At 39.9% G+C, this 18,221-nt stretch overlaps 1 protein-coding gene across 2 annotated transcripts in view; it reads left to right on the top strand.

Annotated features, from left to right (window-relative positions):
- Nucleotides 1-18,221, top strand: part of LOC149457568 (uncharacterized) — a 121,429-nt gene that overhangs the window by 7,958 nt on the left and 95,250 nt on the right. For both annotated transcript variants that reach the window (XM_089683531.1, XM_089683532.1), the window contains 4 exons: nt 271-345; nt 559-594; nt 681-743; nt 17,689-17,742. In XM_089683531.1, coding sequence (XP_089539657.1) covers nt 271-345; nt 559-594; nt 681-743; nt 17,689-17,742 — 228 coding nt within the window. The remainder of the gene's footprint in view (nt 1-270; nt 346-558; nt 595-680; nt 744-17,688; nt 17,743-18,221) is intronic.

The raw sequence follows: 18,221 nt of genomic DNA, 5'->3' as shown, positions 1-18,221 counted from the left end.
TTTCTTTCTTTCTTTCTTTCTTTCTTTCTTTCTTTCTTTCTTTCTTTCTTTCTTTCTTTCTTTCTTTCTTTCTTTCTTCCGCACAGAGACTCCCCAGCTAGCTCTGAGCTAGAAGTCAAGGCCACAAGATTCAGGGCATTCTGACACCTGTATTTCTGCAACAGCTGCTGAATCTCTGGGCTGTTCTATCCTAGATCAAGACTACAGTCTATAAACCTCCATGCTACCATGGGAATTATTCTAAATAACATCACCTATTGTTTTAATCAGAGAGGACCACCCGGACCCCCTGGGCCAGCAGGTCCCCCTGGAACATCCGGAGTTCCTGGCATTGATGGCATAGATGTAAGTGTGACAAGTATGGCATGTGTCTCTGATTTGCCCCCCAATGTTCCTTCTCTGTAGATTTAAAGATCCCAGGGCTCTGATTTCAGACCACTAAAGTAAGTTCACTGTCTGCATGTTTATTAGGTTCTTCACAGCCTCATTAACACCTATGTGCTGAATTTAGCTGGAATGTGAGTGATGGTATCTGATTATTTTCCTTGTGTTTAACAGGGTGACAGAGGTCCTGATGGCCCTCCAGGACCAAAGGTAAATTCAATACAATTCCAAGTTTTATTGCTTTCTGTGATCTGTGTTTTTTTTCATTAATTGATTATGTCTCATTTATTCTTCAGGGTCTAAATGGGGACCCAGGTAGAGCCGGATCTCCCGGATTGCCAGGCGAACCAGGAGCTGATGTGAGTACTCTGAGCTGAGTGTGCCAGTTATACTGTCCAGGGAAAGTGTGTTTATAGGTTCCATATAAGGCGATGGGTGGGCCTGAACACTGGCTGTCTGCTGTCTGTGTATAGAGAGCCTGTTGTGTGCTGGACCAGTGCTGAGTGTGATGGGTGAGCACTGAGTGAGCTCTATTCATCTCCAGCCACTTCTGTCTGTGATCTGATGCTGGGTAGGGTTACAGTGGAAATCTCTGTAAAACTACGCACTCAGATGCTGAATCCTGTACTTAGAGAAAAGTGTACAGTTCCATTGCTGACCTGTCCATTTTAAAATGTCAAATACCTTGCTATTATTATGATCCAAGTTGAAATACTTTGGATAGCTCACTTGAAACAATTATGCAGTTCAGCTGCTTTGACTTCTCTTACTGCAAGTTCATTCTGGGACTGTGACTTAGTATTGAAGGCAGAGGCAGCCAGGCAAATAGCATTTCAGAAGGTCACCAATGGCAGATTTTATAGTTCTTTCAGTACATGGAGTTTCTGTTCTTAGAAAACATAAGGTCGTCATACATAGATCAGAACTCAAGCCATGGGTACCCTTGTCAGTTAAGCCTGGCTTAACAAAAGTTGAATATTCAGTTAATTTTGTCAAAGATGCCAGGTAGAAAATTTCCAGCCAAAAAGTCCAATCTGATGCAACAACTGTTTGGGTATTCTGGCAGGCTTCCTTCTATGTTGTAGGGATATAGTTTATTTTGATTGCCTTAGTATACTTTTCTGTTCCAGTCATTGCATTCAGTTATATGTAGAGTTTAACTATGATAATGGTAATAAACACTCCCTTTTCTGTATCTAAATATATAGTGAAGGAGCAACATTGGTAATTAAATGCAGTCAAGAAATTGTTACAGAAAACCTTGTGTAAGACACAATGAATTATTTGAAGTTGTAATATTTTACGTAGAAGGCTTTAATTATTATTAACTCTTTTTTACAAACTGCATTTAAAGGATAAGCACACTCAGGGCTCATGCACACAACCGATTAGATCAGCATATTTCTCTGCTGGGTGAAGCCTGGTATTTCTGATCAGTCACAAGCAGGAAGCCTGTGCATATCAATGACAGGTTGACATTGTTTGTGGCTGTCAGCAGCTGTTAGCATGTAAGTGTACATGGAGTGACTACCTGTGGCTAGGGATGGATTTGGACCCCTCGATGCAAACAGTCTGTGCCCATGGGTGCACATCCATCCCTACCTTCAGGTATTCATTCCGTGTGCATCTAGATGTAAACAGCTGTGGGCAGTCAGTGTGTCATTGAGTGGTAGAGGCTTCCTGTTCATGGATGATTGGAAACACCAGGCTGTACTCTGAACTAGGCAGTGTAAGACCCTAATTGGCCATGTACATGAGACCTTATGCCCAAGGGCCTTGCCTCATAGAGGTCAGCAATTTCATAAAATATTATATTTACTTGCCTCAACTAAGGGCTCCAATGGCTTCAGTGGTGCCACACACCTAACTGACCTCTATGCTCCCTGTACATTTGTATCACAGCTTTTATTTTTTCATTGAAAGACCAATCAATATCTGCAGATGGCATTCCATTGAAGTGCATTAAAACCATTTTACATGGTAGGGCACGGGGGGCACAGTAGATAACAGTGAGGCTGTAAGAGAAATCTCACTTAGGAGCTTACTGGATTTCCATTAATTAGGCAAGTATTTCCTGTTGGTGGAATGTTGACGGGAGGGGGTGCTATGAAGGATGGCTACACTAAAGGTTTCAATAATGTAATAGTGGCTCTTGCCACTAATGCATGATACATTGCTAATGATAGTGCAGTCTTGTTCTAAAGGTCATCTTTGAGTCAGGCTCTTCTTTTTTTTGATAAATGCTATGGTAGAGGCAAGAGGAGAGGTGGTGGGAGTACTACTTCGCTTGTTGCTTCTTCAGTAGCTTCATCCTTAGTTAGACGGATATGATGCCACTCATCCTAGCCAGCTAAAAGGTTAATTCCACTGTGGACTTGCATTGTAGATTTTCAATGGGGACTTGTATTGTAGATGTTAGTGAGTTAAACCACTTAACATTGTTTTTAGATTGCTCAGGGTCTTCATTGGTAAGATCTGCCTGAGTTTCAGGATTTGCACATTCACTGTAGTATTTAAAGGAGGTTCCTACTCTCCCTGTTGCATGTTTGATTTGTTTTATAGTGTGTGGAATGAAACAAAGGGTATGCAAAACACTCCAAGATGGGTGGGAATACCCAAAATTCAACATGGGTGGGAATAGATCCAGGAAGTTTGGTGGGGAAATCTTGCTACAGGAGTTCCAAAGGGATTGAAGAAATCAGTGACTCAGCACAGTATGCTCCACCCATAATTGAAATGTCATGTTTGGATCGATTGTCCCTTTAAATAAAGCGTGACCTGGTATATTTTTGTCAAGATGTCAAGTCAATAACTACAGTTGATATATATAAAAATGAGAATTAGACCTTTTGAATTTATCTTTCTGTATTTCCATCACATCCTTAACATGACTTTGCAAGCAGTAATGGACCCCTCGTCTGAACATTGCTTACATTTAATTTGTAAAACTATTATATCTGAGTAGAAGGGATATTTCACCTACAGTGACCTGCAAGCCAAATATGAAATTGTTGCTTAAGTTTCCATCCAAAAAGGAGGTGGTGATGGAGGCTAGAATCTTCAGTCTTACCGCACGCAGAGGTCAGGGAAAGAGGTCAAATGTCTTGTTATTGTGACAGTTTTTGATGTTTTGGATTGTGCTTGGTTTCGTACTTTCTGTTGTGTAGATATGGTAAAAGAGATATTATATTCCCGTTGGTACAATGGGTTCATAATGTAAGCAATCTTTTTGTTGACTAATGCAATGTCCCTGGTTTGCCTATTTTTGGTTTGTTCAGTGATGAAATGACTGGATAATTGCTTGTTATTATTTGACAAATGGCACTGATAGCATATGTTTAAACAGGATATCAGTAGTCTGTAAACATGTAGTAATTACTGCAATTACAAGTATTGTGTACACACTGATGATAGTCATGTGTTCCCTGCTTCCCAAAGTATATTTTCCTGTAGTGTAGAGGCTTGACTGCTACACTTGATACCCTTTTAATCATTACCATATGCTGATTGATAAATAAAGTATTAACACCTCCCTCCTATTTTTATGTTTCTGGTTTTGACATTTTGAGTAGTATATTGAAATAAAATACCTACTCTATAGAATATTGAATTGCCGGTGCAGAGAAGCCTTGCAAATAAATCCATTAAGTGGAGTGATGCAGAAAACAATTAAAAATCACAGCACGTTGTAGGACTAAGAACCGCGGGCTCAGAAAAAGGCCCCAACCTTGTCATTTTCAATAACTCACTCTGTTAGAGCTCTTTGGCCCTCCGGAGTTTAAAACTTCCTGTAGCCAGTTGTGGTCTAGGCACACCACACTCATTCTTTGATGTGTTCATTAATAAGGGGCAAACTAGGTCTTACAAATACTTTATTACCATCAATCTGGCTACAATTATTGGTTTCATTAAATTAAAAAAAAGAACAAGCAGTGATTATTCAACATCAAGAGAAACATGCAAGTTAGCAGATTAGTTCTGTGCTTGAAGCAATAAATACATTACTAAGGCATGTAACTGAATCAGTAAATGCATGTCTTATTTGTAAGGCCCATTTAATGAGAAATAGTAACTTCTACATGAAAGGAATGTTTCATGGTAGCTTTCAAGAGTTAGTCACAAAATACTGCATTTTCTTTTGGCTATAACAATAGTCAGAATAACAAAAGTGCATGAAATGACTCTAGCAAGAAAAAACGTAAAATGCATAGCAAATAGAACCTAAAGCAGAACTACACTGTATCCAAGCACCACAAACCAAAAATGCTATTTAATTCGTTTTAATATTCAAACCAAACTTCTTCATCCATCCTTGTCTCCGTGGAGAAACCACTTTGAAAAACATCCCTAGCATTTCTGTCTGTGACCATCTTGATTAAAGGCAGATGAATAATGTAGCATTTACTTCCTGGAATCCATCTGCTCTTAACTCAGGCATGCAGCCAGGAGGGTGTGCTTAGCTGAGCAAACCCCTCTTTCCCTCCTGAAAATTCCTGGGATGTATGACATCGTTTGTCTAGGCATGGAAACCAGGAAGTAACTGAAGAAATGTAAAAATAAAGTTTAAAACAAGTAAATATGATACACTTCACTATGTATTTACTAATGCTAGCAACATAAGGATTAAAAATAATCAATGTTGACTGAGAGTGAAGTTCCACTTTAAAGTAGAACTAAAGGCACATATTTTTATTGTTTTTACATTGTTTTTCATTTTGAATAGAGTAAGGGAGGGCTATAACCATATGTTTCACATTGGGGAGATTTCTCTTCACTTCCTGTTCCATATCCAAATAACAAAGTGAAAGGAAATTCATTCAAAAGGAGGGAATCCCTGGTTATAACCAGGGTCACCAGAAGTAGTGTCCCCATTGTATTATTTCCCCTCCTATTCTTCATCTGGCGACAGTCATAAATTTGTCAACAGGACAAATAAGGTGAATCTCTCTAACAGGGGAACAGACAGCAATAAAGGCTGATCAGTGTTCTAATTCCTCCCCACTCTATCCAAAACTACAATAAAAATATATACTTAAACATAAAAACACTGCATCTGGCAGATGAATGCATAGGTACAATTGTACTCAAAAGTACACCCTGGCAGAAATTGTGAAATGTTGGCATTTATATTGAAAATATTACTAATCTTGTACAAAAATGACTTTTATTTAAGTATAGTTATGATATGAAACCATTTATAATAGTTGTTTGGCTCCTTTTTAAATCATAATGATAATAGAAATCACCCAAATGGCCCAGATCAAAAGAATACTTACCCTGGAATGTTTGGCCTTGGTACAGACACATAAGGTGACAAACACAGGTTAAAATTGTAACTAAAGGTTAATTTTCCACATATGTGACTTTTTAAATTGCAATTAGTGTCTGTGTATAAATAGTCAGTGAGTTTGTTAGCTCTCTCCTGGATGCACTGAGCAGGGTAGATACTGAGCCATGGGGAACAGAAAAGAACTGTCAAAAGACCTGCATACCAAGGTATTGGAACTTTATAAAGATGGAAAAATATATAAAAAGATATTCACGGCTTTGAATATGCCAGTCAGTACTGTTCAATCACTTATTAAGAAGTGGAAAGCTTGGGGATCTCTTAATACTAAGCCAAGGTAAGGTAGACCAAGAAAGATTGCAGCCACAACTGCCAGAATTATTTGGGATACAAAGAGAAACCCCACAGGTATCCTCAAGAGAGAAGATAGAAAGCTGCAGTTTCTTTGAAAGAAAAAAGTAAATTAAAGGCTGGTTTATACCTGAATCGCATAAGAACATGATATTCCGTGATTCTGTGCTGTGTGATGCTGCAGCTCATTAAAATGGGCTGAAAAATTGCAACAGATTGTAGAAAAAGTATTAATCATGCACATCTGGTGAGTGCGCATTTCTTACAGTCTTTCACATGGATTAAGTCACACGGATTTATTGGATGTCACAAGTGCATTAGGACTTTATGGAGCACTGTATGCTGACCTGATCGCATCAAGCCTGCACTATTTCATGAACACTTTTGTTGATAAAAGACTGTTCATATGCTCACAATTATTTTTTGGCGCCTAATATAGCACTTTATTCACTTATATTATATATCACTATTTAATTTGGATGATTTAATTTAGTAATATTATTGATTATATTACACATTCATTTTTAATTCATATTAATTATTTTAGCGCTGCACTGTTTTTTTAGCAAAAGTATTGCAATCGCAACTTCTAAGAAAAAGCAATGCATGCATCCGGAGCTTGGGGGTGCCATCAACAAAATATTGGCAGCTGCAAAAGATTACAAAGGCAGTGTGTTTCCAAAATGCATATGGAAAGCACCTTTCCTTAACCGTGCTATGGTGTGAACTGGTCCTGAAGTATTTCCCAAAAAAAAAAACAAAAACAGGCACAAATCATAACATGCTGAAGTACAGCACTATACAGAGCATTAAGATGCGAAACTTCATCTGGATTTTAGGCAACATAATACACAGTTTGTAAGTGTTACAACAAAAAATATATATAATTTAACAACATTCCCAAGGGTAGACACTACACTCAATGTGTGAGAGAAATGTAAACCCAAAACAGTTAAAGAGGAACACACAGATCCTGCAGCAGAGAGAATTCAAAATAATAATATTTTGTTGTTAATGTTTCCATGGAGCTTAGCCTGCATTTCTAAAGATGTAAATCCCATCTCTAGGCAAATAAAAAATATCCCTTGCAATAACACTGTGCCTGCACTGCAAGGATTATTAGCTTGTTTTGTCCCCTGGTTGGTGACTCTCCCCCATGATCCAGCAGTGGTCTGTCCCTTGACATCCTCATGTCTATTGCAGGGCTATGGACCCTGTTCTGGACTTGATGATGTCACGACCCTACAGTGGGGGAGCAGAAACTGCAGGGACCAGTCTAGCTGTGGGGAGGAGTAGAGGATCAGGTAAGAAAATCTCCTTTTTATTTTTCCCCTAGACAAAAACGAGCAATTAACCCTTGCAGTGTCATCACAGTCCCACTGCAAGGAATAATTTTTTTACGGAGTTGGATTTAAACATAATACATAACACTAATAACAACATAATACTAACAAAAATCTATACATACATATTCTGTAGAAAAAAAATACTATATATGTATAATATATAATAATAATATAAAAATATAATATTCATAATAGCTGTTTTTTCTGTGTGTATTGCTGATTGTGAAATTTATCTGCAAATATTCATGGGTATATTCTTGTAGATAAATTTCCCAATCAAAATAAATAGCTGGAATTTAAAAATTGGTCTTTAGGAAATAAAATGGGAATACATTTTGTATGATTACATAATGTACATTTCATTACAAAAAGAGCAGTAGTATAGGCATGGTACTGTGAAAGAGAAGGGTCATTAGGTTTGTTTTCAGGTAAGAATAGAGTCGGAATGATACTATACTGCCTGGCCAAGCATTGGACTGGTTTGTGGAGTTGCTAGGTTACATCGCATCAGGCTTTCTGCTAGGCACATTTTATTGATTTGGGCAATGAAAAAATATTGTACTTTTTCATTCTGGGGCTGATTAACGAAAACTAGTTGAAAAGCAAAGTGTGTGAAGTGCCTGTATGGCACATAACAATCAACACGTTTACAGCTGTCATTTCCTGTGCAGGTTACAATTGGAAACAAATATTTCATTGGTTGGAAACACTATTTTCCTATACTCCTGTGTTTTCCTAGATAAAAATCTCAGAGTTTCCATTGTGTTTCTGACAGGGCATCATGGTGACTAACAGATTACCTCTATTGCCTTGCAGCTCAGTAACCCGGGCTCAATGCCACCTGGGACACGAAATATGTACTGTATGTTCTCTCTGTGTTTATTTATTTTGAGTACTTATATAGCACCAACCATTTATTCAGTGTTCTACATATTTATTATGCATTCACAGTCCCTGATCTCAAGGAGCTTACAATCTAAGGTCCCTAACTCACATTCATACATATACTAGACTAGCCTTTCTCAACCAGGGTGCCTTGAGGTTTCTTCAGGGGTGCCTTGGCGAAATGTCTAAAAATTGCCCAAAACTTGTATACAAGCCAGCGGATGGAACAAGCCTGCCTTTTAGTTACACAAAGCCACAGGTTTTCATTGTGCACCGTTACGACCTTCTAGCCACCGGCATTTTCACAGCCAATGGCATCATCGGTTGATAAGGAGGATGTCAGCTGCCTGCACAGCATCCTAGTTTGACCCTCCCCTGCCCCTCTCTGCCAGTGCTAGGGTCACATTAGCTCAGTGATGAAGAAAAATTGAGGAAGAAGAGAAACCCTGGATCAGTATCAGTGTGCAAAAGTGTATTTGCTGTGGAAGAATAAATCACCTCTAATGTTGGTTGTCGTACATGTGTGGATGTTGCTGCGTTATATAAAACTATTAGAATAGTTTTTCACATTTTACAATGGGATGCCTCAATACTGTCCATAATTTTAAAGAGTGTGTTGGGATTGTCCATACTTTTAAAGGGTGCCTTGACTGAAAAAAGGTTGAGAAACGCTGTACTAGACCCTAGTGTTGCTAGGTGGAAGTGCAAAGCACTAAGTCACTGTGCTGTCCAGTAGGTTTCCTTGAGGAGTTCTGGGTTCCTCTTCAATACATACTAGTAGGTATATTATTTCCTCACAAACTGGTTCATATGTGTGGTAGTGGCAATAGATTGTTTGCTCCTTCATTGGGTAGTGGCATATGTGAATTGTTCTATATTCTATGTAAAGCACTTTGTAATATGATAGTTCCACATAAGAGGCCATGACCACGGCTGACTAGGGTCATACACCTCCCAGATACAGTAAGTGTATTTTTAAAGTGGGTACAGCAAGATGTTTCCAATCAGCCATGGACAGGAAGCCTGTATAAATTAATGACACACTGACTTGGCACTGCCCGCTACTGTCCGCAGCTGTTCATGTGTAATCGCACATGGAGAAATTACCCGCAGCTACAGATTTGGTGGTATACATGCTTCTGTGGAGGCCTATGTGTTTTACCTTCTCTATGTGCCAGGGAGTTTCCTGACATGTGCTGTGGTTCCTTTCCCCAACCCTCCATGACAGGGGTCTCCAAACTTTTTAAACCAAGGGCTAGTTTACTGTTGGAGTAGAAAATGCCTTGGGTTTGATAGTCAGTGGGAGTAAAAAAAATTACATAGCACCTGTGGTCATTAGGAGGAGGAATTTTTCCCATCCTATCCCAATAGTGCCTCATTGTTGGTGTCAGTGGGAGGGATAGTGCCTCATCATTGGTGTAAGTGGAAGCAATAGTGCCCAATTGTTGGTATCTATAGGAGGAATAGTGCTCCATTTTTTATATCAGTGGAAGGAATAGTGGTCCAATGTTTCTATCAGTGGTTGCTGGTGTTAGAAGAAGAAATTGCTACTGTCATCAGCCAGAGGAGTTATGCCCTACTGTTGTTGTCATTGGAAAGAATGGTGCCTCATCATTGGTGTCAGTAGGAGGAAATAATACCTTGTATCAATGAAAGGAATAGTGCCCCAAGGGCTGGATAAAGGCAAGAAAAGTGCTACATCCAGCCCTGGGCCACAGCTTGTTGACTACTGCTGTATGGCACTACAGATCTCAGTTGTGGCATAGGGGTTCAGAGGTTAGAACTACTGTGCATGATGGGGGACACAGGCATTGCATAATCCCAAAGACCTCTCATGGGAATGTCAACCCTAAAACAGAAGAAAGGTAGAAGAAACAAGTTGCCAGAGAAGTGAGTTTAAGAGTTGAGTATAAATGCTCTTCTATACAGAGACCATTCATCTGTAGTTTTCTAACCTGACAGGATTGTTTTACTAATTGATAGGGATATTATTGGTTGTGACTCTGGTAATGTGCAGGGATCAAGAATGCATAATGTACACTACATTGCACCGAGTGCACCACTCAGTTCAGTCCAGCAGCCATTACAACGTAACATACATAAATATGTAAGATATAACATTACCAACAGTACAACAGTACCACACAGATCTACATACAAAGTATAGTCAGGAGTATGCTACACTGCTGTGTAATATGTTGCGTACCCCTGACTCCTTATGTTACATACTCCTGAGCACTGCATTCTTATATTCCATACATTACATACCTCTAACTGCTGAACTCTTTATGCTGTAGCATGCTTTGCACACTCCTGTCTGCTGCATTGGCATACAGAGTGGCCAGGATAATGTAATGTATACTCCAGTGTACGGAATACAGTGTTCAGAAGTATGTAAAATACAGCCCAGTGTACACAGTGCAGTGGTCCAGAGTATGTAATTTACAGCCCAGACTACAGAGTTCAGGGTTCAGGAATATGTAACATACCTCCTATCATGCTGATGTGCAACCAGCCCAGTACAGCAGACATTAGTATGTAACATATCATAGCAAGACGTATTTAACATACAGTATAACACAATATGCAGAGTATGGGGGTCAAGAAAAGGTACACACAAAATCCTAACAGCTAAATTGAACAACCTTGACCATTGATCACTGTATGCTGGGTTGTCCCTCCTCACCAAGCAAAAATCTTCCCCAGTAGAACTTCTGCCAAGCCAAAAAAAAATCAGCTTAACTCTGCACCCCCTGTCCAGGGCTCCCCTCTGTACCCTCATACACAGCTCAGCTCTGCACCCCCTCTCCACTGTCCACCTCTGCACCGCCTGTCCTCTGTCCCCACCAGTCCACCTTTAAATCTCCCACCCACAGCTCACCTCTGCAACCCTACTCCATAGTTCATCTCTGCATTCCTCCTATCTACATTTCATCTCTGCACCCCCCTATCCACATATCACTTCTGCAGCCCCCTTAAAAAGCTCACTTCTGCATCCCCCCCCCCATCTACAGCTCACCTCTGCGACCCTCCATCTACAGCTCACCTCTCACCCACAAATCATCTCTACACACTCCATGTCCACATCTCTGTTCTGCCACCCCTTGTCCACAACTCACATCTGCACCCCTTGTCCACAGCTCACCTCTTCACCCCTGTCAACAGCTCACCTCTGCAACTCTTGTCCACAGCTCACCTCTGCACCCATTGTCCTCAGTTCACCTCTGCACCCCTTGTCCACAGCGTACCTCTGCACCCCTGTCAACAGCTCACCTCTACAACTCTTGTCCACAGCTCACCTATGCACCCATTGTCCACAGCTCACCTCTGCACCCCTTGTCCACAGTACACCTCTGCACCCATTGTCCACAGTTCACCTCTTCACCCCTGTCAACAGCTCACCTCTACAACTCTTGTTCACAGCTCACCTATGCACCCATTGTCCACAGCTCACCTCTGTACCCATTGTCCACAGCTCACCTCTTCACCCCTGTCAATGGCTCACCTCTACAACTCTTGTCCACAGCTCACCTCTGTACCCCTTGTCCATGGCTCACCTCTGCTCTCCCCTATCTACTGCTACCTTTTGCAGCCCCCTTCCACAGCTTACCTTTGCACCCCCTATCCACATTTCATATTTTCTTTTCCCAACCACACACTCACCCCTGCACCCCTCCCATGCCCCCCCTAACAGGCCAAAATTTTGGAAAGGGTAAATCTCTCTAATATTTTTTTTTAAACAGCAATTGGGATGGTAAAATGACTGCAAAGTGTCCTGTGTGCTGGTTTCTGCTGTGTTCGGTTAAAACCTTCATTACTCTGCCAATAGAAAACTTAGCAGTTGTGATCATCAAGTTCAATCAATTATCAATATGAGCAGACGAAGCTGTGACACGCATATGTCAAAGGTACTGAATATGCCCGCCTTTTTGCACCCCTGTGCTCCATTCATAGAAGGTATACTGTTAGTTCCCAAATTGAAAAGCACATAAGTGGAGTAGACAGACCTTTCATTCATCCATATATCCTCCAATCATAGAGCACTCCAGACAAAACATATTTTTTTTCATTTTAGATGGATTTAGGAAGAATAAATTATTTTTTTCAAGTGTTTATTGCTCTGTGAGACCCTGTTTTGTATTTGGGTGGCCTTACCTCACTTCTTTTCCCTGTGACAGCAATTCAGCAAGCGATTGAAACAGTTGTCACTGGGACAGAATAGCACAGGCAGTAATAATAACCTGACAGAGGTTCTGAAATGTTCCCGTGTTACTGGAAAAATATGTTTTGTTTTACTTCTTGACCTCACTGGAGATATTTTCCATCACCTCCTTTTCTGAAAGAAAGTGGGAAATCTCCTCGTTTAGGGAATATAGTTTGCAAATCTAACCCTAATAGGGGTTCCTATAATTCCTCAAAAAGAATTTGTGGCTAAAGTTTGGTTTAACATTGTTTGCACCCTTTTGCTAACTTCAGCCAAACATGTCCATGGACAGACAGAAATGAGAAACAAAATAAGGAAAATACTTTTAATATTTATACATATTAGGGCTTGGTGCTACCCTTTAAATCTGATGCCCTAGGAACTGACCCACATGTGTCTTACATTAAATACACTTTGTACGTACATAGTAAAATTTGTGCTATCTTATCCCAATATGTGTCTTTTTGTCTAGGACTGCAAGCTCAGCAAATCTATTAAGTACCGTAAGCTATCTTGATTGACCAAACTGTGTGAATGAGCACTGTTTTTTAAATGCTCTAGTAATTGCACATGTTACAAATATATATTATATATAAGTTCATCTGTAATATAGCAATTCATGTTTGTAGTGAGCTATTAAAAAAAAATCAAGATGCGTATATTGCTACCGATTACAATGATGGAGCAAATGACTTTTTGTGTGAACATTTCACTGCTTTCTTTATTCTCCACTAGATGGCACTGAAACTACTTGTTTATTTGTTGACATCTAAGTGTTTAGGAAACTACAATTCAATACATTGTATCTAGACTGAAAAGACTATTCTAGTTTACCAAGATTACATACAGTATATTTAACTTTGTACACAAGAGTATTATGTAGTGTTGTAGATGAGTTATCATCAAAGATTTTTGACACCTTATGGTAGTGTGAAAATTCATTTTAAGAAAATTTAGACATTACATAAGTATGCTTTTTCTGGCACATATGTAATATAGTATCCCTTTAATGTATACCACATCAAAGGATAAATGATGTGTTCATGTTATTATTTAGACAACAAAATCAGCTGCAGGTTTACGATTTAGATGATCCAAGGTTTTTAAGTTATTCATTTATTTTTGTCTTTTAATTAAATGTGATTTCAATCTAACTATGTAACTGGGTGGCACAGAACAGTTAAGTGCTGGTGTTTTGCTTCAGTTGAATTTCTTCTGCTAATGTTATTAATTGTGAATAATATAATATAAATGTAAATGTAAGTTGCATGCATAAAGATATCAGGCAGCTTTCAGGACATGTTCTGAAACCAGAAGCTATTGATCACTGATACCACTGATGTCATGACTAATGTTGGTTTAGTTAAGGGACAGGCATTAAATCATATTAGGAATGGGTCTGGGTTTGATTTGTGGTGGTGGTGGTGGGAGATGCAAAATCCTGCACAAAGTCTGCAAAATTTTAAATTGAACCCCATTAAAGTCTATAGGGGGGAATCTTTCTCAAGGCTATTAGACAACTTATTCTTTTTTAAAAAAGGACACAGGGAACTGGCCATTGTCCAGGGGGCATTTAACAAAGGAAAGAAATGTAAAAAATACCATACAGTGCAAAGAGAGTTGTACTTTTAATGCACATTTATGAGTAACATGGAACAGACATCAATCCTTTAAGACGCATCTTCTCCCTCATGAGACACTTCCCTCCTATCCACGCTCCTTCCCTCTGCTAGCAGAATAGAGTTGCCTTTTTTAAATTATTTATTTATTTGCTTTTTGGTAAAAAAAAAAAAGTGTGTCCCTGCCCCCACCTTGCAATTCATTTGCAATGCATTTGCTTGTCACATATCCCATGAGGCAAAGCGCTTCATTCAGAAAAGAAGGAGGGGGCCTGCCTAGCGCCACATCACCGGGCGGCCGCTGGCTAAACCAGGAATCAGCAATATGGCAGTGCTAGACTGAGAGGTGGCAGAGAACAAGAGGATCTCAGCAGAACAACGCTAGATCCTCTGGGTGGGTAAGTAGCGAAAAAAACTACACAACGGACCACCCAGTAAGCGGGGTGATTAAAAAAAGGGTGTGGGTAGGAGCAGAGATCCATGTTAAATTATATGCTAGGGGAGTTTTTTTATGTTGTATTACATATTTTGTATGTATAATGGACTTTTCAACTTTTACATTTAGCTTGGTTTAAATACAGCAGTAGCATTCCAATCTGATTCATTTTGCCTTTAAAACATTACTTTTTAGGTAGTTTTGGCGTGCTTTTTTCAAATAGTAATAAGTATAAATTGACCAGTGGAAGTAGTGGCCACAACAGATCTAAAAGCTTACTCTTAAAAAATAAAGTTAAAACCTTCAACTTTGTAGAAATTGGCCAGTAGCACAACAGCATTTTCATAAAAGTTTAATAGAAGATCAAAATGGTGTGCACAAAACCAGTTCAAAGCCTCAAGCTCGCATTCCTCACACCCTTTACCATCTCTATATCTCCAGTTATTCCAAAAATATTCAAAATAGAGACTTCAGGTATGTGCTTGTTACAAATTGGCTGACATTAGGACAGTACATAAGAACATGCTTAGCCAGCAAATTGAAAAACACAAGGTAGGTTTATCTTAAAATAGACAATAGCCACAAATATTATAAAGTGGCTGGACAGTATGTAAGCAGATTGGTTAGGCCGCAATATGAGAAGGAGAGATGAGGCAGGGTTTATCTTAAAATAAACCTTATAGTGTATTACAGGAGTGACAGTAGTGAAAAACATTTTTGAATGCTGGAGGACAAGAAATTCACTGCAAATTGTGGGGCAGTGAATTTATTGGTAATCCAGGACTGGTTAATTTTAATGAAAGTGAGGTGGCTCACAGTGCCAGAGGAGAGGTGGATTCTCCTGCTGCACTGAAGGCCCTCTCAGAAAGCACACTGGCTTCAGTGCAAGCCAGAAGCTTCAGCACATGTTGTGCAAGCTTTGGCCAGTGATCCAGCCTTAATACCCAATAGGTCATGGGGTACCTATTTGTAAGAGTGCTTGCATTAGCCACAGGCTCAATGTTTAGTTCAAAACCATGTGGTTATTTCACTGCCTGTTAAAGCTGTCTGAAGCTGGGCCTGTCTGCTGTGGTTTTAAAAAAAACTCTTAAAGGCTTTGCTGAAGCAGCCACCACTGCTGCTTCTGCTTTCATCAGAGAGTAAAAGACACATTGGTCATGAGAGGGATCCACCATTAGGAAATTTGGTCAAGAGGTTATTATGCAGCACCTCCTAAAATGTTGTGCTACTTCTAGGATGGTGGCAGTAGATCATCCATTTTCCCTTTGTATCAGGAGTTCAATAGGGTGGCCACCTAATAGCAGTCCCTTACTTTCATGTCCCAAATCCTGGGGTCCCTGCACAGGCATTTGAGCGTAAAAGGCTCTTTTTTCACAAAGTGCTTGCAGCAGAGGATGTTGAGTCCTCTGTGTTATTCAGAACAACATCCTCAACGATTTTACCCCACCTACATATAACTCCCAGAATTTGGGAGGGGTGAAATGTTCTCCTAGAAGTCTGCCCTATCTCCTTTTCCTCCTCACCATCAGCACCCCTCCCCTCCCTCCATTGTATTTAATTGTATTGCCACACAGTAGGCAAAGAATCCTGCTGATCCTGAAATAACAGCAAGTTCTGTTCATTTTCCTGCTGCTGTGTTCCAGTGCCCAGTGTTATCAGGCCATGGAGTGTCTTCTTCAGGAGAAACATAAGAGGGATGGTATCACTAATCCCCACCTTGTTGCAGCTCACCATTCTCGTTGCCTCTTCAAAAGGTGCCAAGATGCTGCAAGCTTCTTGAGTAATTAGTCATTGACACAGTAAAAATAACCCCAGCTCCTCAGAGCCTGTCCTTGTACCATAGTCTCATAGGTAATCATTGATAGCCTGCCTGGTGAATCCAATGCAGCCTGGGCATTGTTAAATTCCAGTGCCTAGAGGCGATCAGACAAACGACAGGCAGTTTGTATTGGCATTCCATTTCTGCTAGGCAAACATTGGCAGGGTATGAGCTTATGGACACAATGTTTTCTGGACTGATGCAGGACCTCCTGGAAGCATTGAACCTCCAGGTTGAGGGCATGTGCCTGGCAAAGAAAGTGTATTAACTTTCCCTACCAAAGGGTCACACACGACCTTTCCTGGAACAAGGTCACATGGGTAAGGCCCTTTTCAGCCTGGTCCCAAAGAGCTGCTAGAATTTCTGGCCCAGTGTGGCTCTTGCCCCCAGGCATATCAGCAGCATTTTCTTGGGATGTTTCATAGGTTTCGGGGCACTGGCAGGGGGCTGTTTATTCTGTGGAGTTGGAGGATAAGGCCAGTGAGAAGCAGGAGGTACAGATGACTTCACTGTCACCAACACTAATGTCAACAAGACAGAGGGTGGCACCACCAGCTCCAGTGGTGTGCCCCTTTCTGCAGCTTTCTCAGCTGCCAGGAAATGGACACATTGTGCGATGAATGACAAGTAGCGTCACTACCCAGTCTTGCTGAACCTTCTTGACCCTACCATTGACAGCATAATACAGCAATACAAGCACATTACATACACTGGTGGAGGACAGGGATAGTTTTCTGGGCAAAATAATGACAACTGGGTACCTGCCATCATGTTGTAGCACAGGCTATAAACTCATGGAAAGGGGTTGATTCCATGAGCTTCAGTTTTGCCAAGCTGCCATTAAGGTGTTGCCATGAGAGTGATTTGGAAACATTTTTTCTTCTGCTTCAGCAGGTGCAGAAGAGACACCTGATTGTTTTGCATGAAAATCTGCTTAGCATTGTCCAATTAATATGGGAAAGAAGCCATGTCTTTAGAACTTTGTGTGGTGTCACTCGGTATGGTAGCAGGGTTTGCATTAGGCTAGCTACTAAGATCCAGCCTGGTGTAGACTCCACCTCCCCAATTTTCATCTTGGAATAAGAATGCGCACTGCTAGTAAGAAAGTCAGCTAATAAAACTAATGGCATTACAGTTTCAGAATGAGGTACTAAGCCTGGACCAGTCACTTTTCCTTTCATTTAACAGAAAATGATGGTCTTCTTTCTAGTATAGGAGGCCATGAATGAAGCTGTCTGTAAATATACAGTATATATATTTTTAACAGTTGCGTGTCTGTAAATATATAAGTTGTTTGTGTATTGTTGTGTCTAGAACATTGTCATCATTATTTATTATTTTTGTTTTTGTCTAACAGGGACTGACAGGACCTGAAGGATCTTCTGGCCCTATTGGCTCAAGAGGGCAGAAGGTCTGTATGAATTCAAAGTTACATCTGATCCAACTATTAGTATTTAACACTTATAATTTAATTCAAAGTCAGTTTTCAATAAATAGATTGTGTCCTTTTAAAGTTATAACACATTGCAGTTAAAAATGTCTTGATATGAGATATGAATAGTTGTACTGTTGTACAATCCAGTCTTAGTTAAAGTGAGCTAACAGTATAGTCTATTTTTCAAATCTGAAGCAGTCCCTTATCAGATGGATAAAAATGTAAGTTTAAAACAATATTCCAACGTTATTTTTACATGGTTGTAATACATTTTACATTATAACATATTTTGGATTTAGAGATCTAAATGGTCTGCATATACAGTAAGTGGGTAAAACTAAGTATTGAAATAAGTTGCAAGAGGAAGAGGTGAAAGTGAAGGAAAAAAAAATATATAGAGTGAGTGTATATACAGTATATATATAAATAAAAGAAATAGCTAATGAAAACCGGTG

Source organism: Staurois parvus, unplaced genomic scaffold (genome assembly GCF_062004578.1).
Source record: "Staurois parvus isolate SC_StPar_1 unplaced genomic scaffold, SC_StPar_1.0 ptg000313l, whole genome shotgun sequence".
NCBI lineage: Eukaryota > Metazoa > Chordata > Amphibia > Anura > Ranidae > Staurois > Staurois parvus.
The sequence above is the reverse complement of the archived record's forward strand: the minus strand, read 5'-3'. Positions and strand labels throughout refer to the sequence as shown.